The 7,276-nt window shown below is 50.3% G+C and overlaps 1 protein-coding gene across 1 annotated transcript; it reads right to left on the reverse strand.

The window, feature by feature from the left end:
• Window positions 1–1,151: 1,151 nt before the first annotated feature.
• On the reverse strand, window positions 1,152–6,969 carry LOC117885769 (granzyme H-like). Its single transcript, XM_034787194.1, has 4 exons — window positions 6,906–6,969; window positions 3,112–3,259; window positions 2,121–2,256; window positions 1,152–1,395 (listed from the first exon to the last, which is right to left on the reverse strand). Exons 1-4 carry the CDS (start codon window positions 6,964–6,966, stop codon window positions 1,246–1,248), a joined length of 495 nt encoding a protein of 164 aa, XP_034643085.1. The 5' UTR covers window positions 6,967–6,969; the 3' UTR covers window positions 1,152–1,245.
• Between the last annotated feature and the right edge of the window lie 307 nt (window positions 6,970–7,276).

Here is a 7,276-nt window from a genome sequence, read left to right on the forward strand (position 1 = left end):
GGCTTAATAAAGTAGGGGGCCTTGATGGTCTGGGCTCAGAGGCCTGATGGAGGGGACCAGCCTGTCTCCTGTTTGTGATCCTTCTGTCTCTGGATGGGTGTACAGAGTGGAAGAGGACTTACATAGAAGGGAAACTAAAAACACCCTGGTACCGATTTCTCCTCCAATGGGTCTAAATGCGCTCTATTGGCAGGAAGATGTCCCAGGTGTCAGCGACCGGATACCATAGCCAGGAGAACTGATAACACACACAGTGCATTGCTTTTTCACTCATGATTTTCCTTGTCTTTCTAGCAGACCCGGCGTGAACTACTCCAACCCTGGGGGTGAATTCCTCATGGGGTCCAAACCAGGCCCTGGTTACACCTGTTAGGTACAACAATTGGCTGGGGGGCATTCATTCAGTTCCCAGGAAGGCACAAATTCATTGTTTTGTAAGGTTTCTGAGTAGCAGCCATGTTAGTCTGTATCCACAAAAAGAACAGGAGTACTTGTGGCACCTTAGAGACTAACAAATTTATTAGAGCATAAGCTTTCGTGGGCTACAGCCCACTTCTTCGGATGCATAACTTGTTTTGTAACTTCATTTTTATTCGTTGCTGGCTAAGAAGCAGGGAGTGAAATGCAGCAGGCTGAGCCGCAGGGCAGGGAAGGGGAGGTTAGAAGGAGGCGCTCAGAACTGTCATTTCATCTGAAATCAACATATCCTTTGCTAATTTCCCTCCCCATGAACAAACTCTCGCTGGCCTTGCCAGTCCTAGGAACATGTGTGTTTGGAACAGGAGGTGGCCATCCCGGGGGAACTAACATGTGGGAAAGGACCAGAGAGGACAGGGCAGGCTTCAGTTTTAACACCACTTAACAGGTCAGATAAGAACGAGCATCTCCCATAAACGGTCACCTGACTGGCTGACACGGGGGAGAGGCACAAACCGCTGAGTCCTCCCTGGATTTGGCTTGTGTCCATTACCCCGGGGGAAATAAAACCAGTTCTTTCCCTAGTGAAGAGGCAGCCTAGGGGTCTGGGTCAGGATTTCCAAGGGAGCCAACAGAAGCTGGCCTTGAATCTGACCCTAACTCCCCTAGGCTTCCTGCATTGATGCTTATGGGTTGGGCGCTGCCTGAGCACACAGCAATGGTTGGTGGGGGGGACTCAACCCCCCTGCAAAGCAGACTCTACATCTGGGCCAAGCCAAAGGACAGAAGTGGTGAACCTCCAGCCCGTGCAGTGATTACCAGCAGGGCTCAAGGCTGCAGCATCCTCATAGTCTTCCGTATCCAGGGGATGAAGGTGGAGACTCTTGTGTACACAGCGGGTGGGGTCCCCAACTTTGATCCCCAAGAGACAATGCCCTGGGCTGTTTGCTGGCACACCAGGGGACCCCCAGAGTCACCCTGTGAAATGGAACAAGAAACAGATAAAGAACAGGTCTCAGCAGCACACTCTTGCATCACTAGCAACATCCTAGTTCCCCATTCATTTGTACAGCACTGAGCGCAGCAGGGCCTGACCTCTGATCTTCTCTCTGACGTCCGACCGCAACCCCAACAGCCTCATTAACAACAAAAATTTGTCAAGGGAGCTGGAAGGCAGGAGGAGATTTACCTTGAAAGAGCTTTTGCCCTTCTCTGGGTCCCCCACACACATCATGGTGGAGGGGTTATAGGCACGGTATATCCCACGAGGATTCCTCGGACACGCAGCATCCTGCATCACCACCACGTCCACCTCCCGGAGTGTGTCCGAGCTCAGATTATTGTGTGCACTGGTCCAGCCCCAGCCAGCGATGCTGCACACGGTGCCTGAATGCATTCGCTGATGGGCCACGGGCAGGGGGATGAGCCCGACATATTCATTGAGACGTGCTTTGTGCTCCAGCTACAAACAGGAAAGGACACAAGGACAAGGATGAATATGAAGGCCAGAGCCAATGATGGGCAGAGACATATGAACCCAAGGAGAAAGATTCTAAAGCCAGTGCATGGCCATGAGGTCACGGGGAGGCGGGGATGGGATGGGGCGGTACCTGCAGCAGTGTGAGGTCACTGGGGGGGGGATGGGATGGAGGCGGTAGCTGCAGCACTGTGAGATCTCTTGGGGGGATGGGATGGGGCTGTACCTCCAGCAGCATGATGTCATTATTGTGGGACTTCTTGTCATAATCCTGATGGGGGTACTGGCATCTCACAGGGATCACTTGTCGGCTCTGTTCCTGTTTGGTAATATCATGGACTCCCAGGATGACAATGATCTTGCTGCAAAAGCCGAGAGCAACATGTGGGTTGTAGGGGCTAGAACATGTATATGGTATGGGATGCGCACATGTGGGTCTGACACAGGAATATGGCTACTTGTGGGGACAGGGAAGCCTGGGGTTTAAAGAAGTGATTTCAGACTCAGTTCCCAGCTAGTAAAAATGTAAAATACCCATTGACACATTGCTGTGTCTGATCCAGACCCAGGACTGGAGACTGACTGTCTGGGGGGCTGGGGAATGGGAGATGAGGCCTTTTCCCTCTTGCAGAGCTGGCTCTGATCCATCTTGGGAAAGAGACTGGCTTCCTCAAGTGGGCAGGTGCATGGCACAAGGGCCTTTTCTTCATGGCAGGCACTGGCTCCAGCACAAAGCATCTGCCCAGAGGTGTTGGGGTCCCAGCCTATGTCTTCACCAGCCCTTGTGCTGTCCCACAAGCGGCTTCACTCCCTATTGTCCTCCCAACCCCTGGGTCTCAGCTTCCCTTATCCCTGTGACCCCTCCCGGCTAGATCGAGACAGGGGTCCATGCCCAGCCCCCCCAACCCAAAGACTTGTAGAGCTGTCCTGGGGCTGTGAGCACCTCACTGCCCTGATTTGTGCAAAGGACCAGACCCCAGCTGCTCTCACTGGCTGTAGCTCCATTGATTTACCCAGCATTGGTGCTGGACCATGGTTTGCCGAGGCCCCTAGAGACGCCAACGCTCCCTGAGCAGATCCAACCCACGGGCTTTGCTTTCCCAGCCTGTCACATTAACTGCTCCTTCCCTGCAACTAGGATGGTGCCAGAGCTTCTGGCTCCCCCATCATCTGCTAAATCCAATCTGCCCCAACATCCCCAGCACAGAGGCACTTACTCTCCATTACAGTGAGCGGCCGTCAGCACGAAGTTTTCCGACACTAGGAACCCTCCACATAAGGATCTACTAACTCCATGTTCTATTTCCAGATAGGCCATGTAGGGTCTGGAGTGGGGCTTGGCTTCCCAGCCCCCGATTATCTCACCTGGGGGAAGACCAGGTTCATATAAAGATCCCCATCCTGAAGGGGAGTCTGCACAGCCTCAACCCACCCCCTGTGATGTTTTCCCGTGGGGGGATCCCTGTGCCTGGAACCCTGTCCCCTGCTCCGCTCTGCCCCAGACTTAACACCCCATGGGGCTGGGGGTAAATCTACAGCTCTGACCTATCTGGGTGGCGAATCAGTGTCAAACACACCGGGAGTGGGTAAGTAATTGCTCTGCCTTCAGTTAACAGCTTTGGGAGGCAAAGTCAACCAGAACACCACTGACACATCCCATGCTGATGTTTCACCTTCTCCATCAAGCCACAGTGACAAGCCAGGACTGCTCCAACGCTGGTCCTCCAAATTCTTTTTCAACAAAAAATTGGGTTTTCTAGATAATGAAAAGTTTCTTAGAACACACCTCCTCTCCTCAACATTTTGGCATTTTTCTTCGAAATCTGATTATTTCCCCCAGTTTTTGGCACTTTTCAGCTGAATATATGTAAATATTTGGTCACCAATTTTGCCAGAGCAGAGATAGTTAATTATTTTTTGTTAAGGTCTAAATTTCTTGGTCAAGGTATAATCAAGGATAGACTCCACAGAACATAATACTAACAAGCCAACAATAATGATAATAATAATAAGTAATAAAAAGATTTTGGGGTCCATTCAAAAGTGTCCGGCAGTCCAGATGTGGTCCATGGTCCACCTATTGACTAGCTCTATGTGAGAGAGTAAGAAGGAGTGGCAAGGTTTGCAACAGTAACATGCTGTCTCTCATCTGTTTATCCCCACTTCCTTCCCTACCCCTGACCCATTACTGCTTTCGTTTCTCCAAATGTTTGTCAGATTTCCAAGAACTAAGGCAAAATTATATGCACACCTGACCAGCAAATTTGAACTAAACACTGATCCCCTAAAGCATTGGGAAGAGGAACTAGGCCAAATATTTTCTGCTAACCAAATGTAAACAAATTGTAGCTAGTGCTCCGAACTGCTCCTTGCATCTACATTTAAGATTAATTCCACAGGAATATGGAGGATGATTTGGACCACTCTTTAATCGTTCAAAACAGATGCTGCTAAATCAGACAAATATTGGTGCTGTAATTTGGCAGGTGCTGACTTAACACAAACGCTCTGGGAAGGCACCTAAAGGCTTTGGACAGAACTGAATTGGAGAGGATTTTTTTTTTATTATTCAAATAAAATTAAACATGTATTTTTCAACCTAATGGGTGTTAATTGGAAGCAGAACAAATCTGAAAGACCCTGGTTAAGCAGAGCACTAACAGTGGTGGAAAGACTCGTTCCACAAAAACAGAAATCCAAAAAGCGACCAACAATCAAAGATTGGACCAAAGACACCCTAAGCTTGGCAGTAAAGAACGGTAGACTGTGTGTAGTGTGGTGGAGTGGCTAAGGGGTGTGACAGGAAGTATAAGAGGGGCCTCTAGCCCAGTTGAGCCTGAGCCAGGGAAGGAGACAGATGTCCGGGGCCTGCTGCAGGCCCCAGGTTCTGCTGCTGAGTCAAGGATCACCCTGACTCCAGAGGAAGCTGAGAGTGGAGGGGACTGACCAGGATTGCTGGCAGGTTAATATCCTGATAAGACAGAGGAGCTGTGGACTACGGAACCCCTTGCTCAGACTGTGGTAAGAAGTAGCTGAGGGAAAACAGATGCTGGTCCAGTTTGTCTGTCAGAACCTCAGTCAGCGTGTTGTGGTGGGATCCTCACTGACTTATCCGCCATTGTTAGAGCCCTGGGCTGTCACCTGGGGGAGTAGGGTGGGCCCGGGTCCTCCCTACTCCTGTTGCCTGGGGTGGCAACCTCACCACCTTAGGATGAATGACCTGCTTGTTGCTATGCCAGGCCTGAGGGTCAGCACCACCTAGCCTACTTCGCGACTCATCCCTACCCCAGTAAAGGGTCCTCGGGTCCAGACATTTGATTCGCTAACTCCTTAATACTGGGTGATGCCCCAGTGATGTAGTGAGTCAGAGGGGGAGGGACAATCGCTAACTCACTACACTGCTACAGAGATACCCAAGAAAAGTTGTTAGAGACATGAGATGCTTTCCTGGAAGTATCCGAATGATCCGAACAAATGCATGGGCCCCCCCTCACCTCCTCTTCTTCTCTATCCACTTCCTTTCCCTTCCCACTCCCCATCTCTATCCCCCTCCTCTGAGTTTTGCTTCTAGTCATTTTCTTCCTTTAATAATTTTTCTTTAGTGGGATTTTTATAAGCAAATTGTGTTTGTAAATTGTGGAGTACAGTAAGGGATTGATATTCTAAGCATTCATATTACAGATAACGTCTCAAGCCTAGCTAAGGTGAGAATCAAATATTTGATATCTTATGAGAAGTTTTTGTATTATGAGGAGTTTATGTATATTTGGTTGTTTGTTTCCTCACTTTCTCTCTCTGTCTTTTAAAAAAATTAATAAAAAGTGAATAAAAAAAAAACTTTGAGGGCTTTCAATGAAAAGTCAAAATTTCCCATGGAAAAATAAAAGCCTCTTTGGACCAGTTCAGAACAAGTCTCAACACACATAGTCTCTGGGCATAAAATAAAATCTAGACAATCGATGTAAAGACATAAGAGTGGAGGGGACAGAAAGGCAGGGGAAGAGCTAGTGAAGCTGAAGGACAATGTTGTCACAAGGACAAGTGGGGATAAACTGGCCAGGGATAGATGGAGGTGGAAGTGAAAAGTCTCTGTGCATCAGAGGGATGTAGGATTTAGGAACTGCAAGACTGCACCATTTGCTTTAACCCCAGGCAGCCCCCCATATGCAGGCACTCGTATGGGTGACCCACTGCTGGTTCTGTGGGGTTAGCTGGCCCCTGGGAAACTTCCAATGCTATCAGCCAAGTTTAAATCACAGGGAAAGCTGAACCATTTGAACTACAGATGTGGTTTAAAATCAGTTTAGTTAAACCAATGCAAGTCTGTGTGTAGCTCACACCTGACCGTTTTCAGCGATGACTTAGGAAAGTTAATTTGGCATCAAAATCAATCAGGTTGTTTAAAAATCAGTTGCTGTTATTTGCATATGGTGCAACCAACCTAGATCAGGGCCTCCCTTGTGCCAGGTGCTGCACAGACCCCAACCAAGATCAGCGCCTTTATTGTGCCAGGTGCTGCACTGAGTTTGACCGAGATCAGGACCCCATTGTGCTGAGCACTGCCAGAACCCTGACCAAGATCAGGACCCCATTGTGCCAGGTGCAGCACAGCCCCTTCCCTAAACAACTTCAATGTAATGTGACAGCACAGACGAAGGAGCTAGAACCCAGGAGTCCTGACTCCCACCCCCCCATGCTGCTCTAACCTCTGGACCACACTCCCAAGCTAGGGATAGAGCCCAGGAGTCTGAGTTCCTAGCCCCTCCTTAAGATCCCCCTGTGTCTCTCTCCTGCTCTCAGTCTCTCTCTGTGTCTCAGGGGGTTTGTCTCGGTACCAGCTCTGCCACCCGGGTTCCATTGCCCCCAACTCCAAACCCTTTCCTAGCTGGGTCCTGGGAGCCAGCGATCGCCCTGGCAGAAGCATCTGACTCTGGGGAGGAGCCAGGATTTGCAAACGGCGCAGAGAGCTGCCAGCTTCATTCCCCACAATCCCTCATCCCCCAACACTCACCAGCCCCAGCCCCAGGGGGCAGGAGAAAGGCCACGGGCAGCAGGATCAGGATCAACATCATCACCATCTGGGGAAAGCAACAGTGCTCGTGCCTCAGCCCTGAGGGATTTATAGAGCCAGCAGCAAACCACAAGTCACATATGCTCTGCCCTTGTGGGGAGCTGGGACCACGCAGGCACCCTCAGAAACCTCAGCATTACTCCACTGACACATGGGGGGCACGAGGGAGGGAGCTTGTGGCTGGAGATCAAGGAGGAAGGAGCTCAGGGGAAAGTCCCTCTGGGACAAGGCATCTCTCCCCCCGCCCGGGAAACATCTGGGAGCAGGGGCGGGGCCCCCTGCGGCCTGCCTGGAAACCAGCACACCTTGTG

The sequence above is a fragment of the Trachemys scripta genome, chromosome 12 (assembly GCF_013100865.1).
Source record: "Trachemys scripta elegans isolate TJP31775 chromosome 12, CAS_Tse_1.0, whole genome shotgun sequence".
NCBI lineage: Eukaryota > Metazoa > Chordata > Testudines > Emydidae > Trachemys > Trachemys scripta.

What these genes read in the sequence shown, in the direction of transcription:
- LOC117885769 (XM_034787194.1), bottom strand. Translation starts at nt 6,966, where the DNA reads ATGATGTTGATCCTGATCCTGCTGCCCGTGGCCTTTCTCCTGCCCCCT. An exon ending in GCCCCCTGGGGCTGGGGCTG is followed by an intron (nt 3,260 to 6,905) that starts GTGAGTGTTGGG and finishes GTCTTCCCCCAG; the next exon opens with GTGAGATAATCGGGGGCTGG. An exon ending in ATGACATCATGCTGCTGGAG is followed by an intron (nt 1,396 to 2,120) that starts GTACAGCCCCAT and finishes TCCATTTCACAG; the next exon opens with GGTGACTCTGGGGGTCCCCT.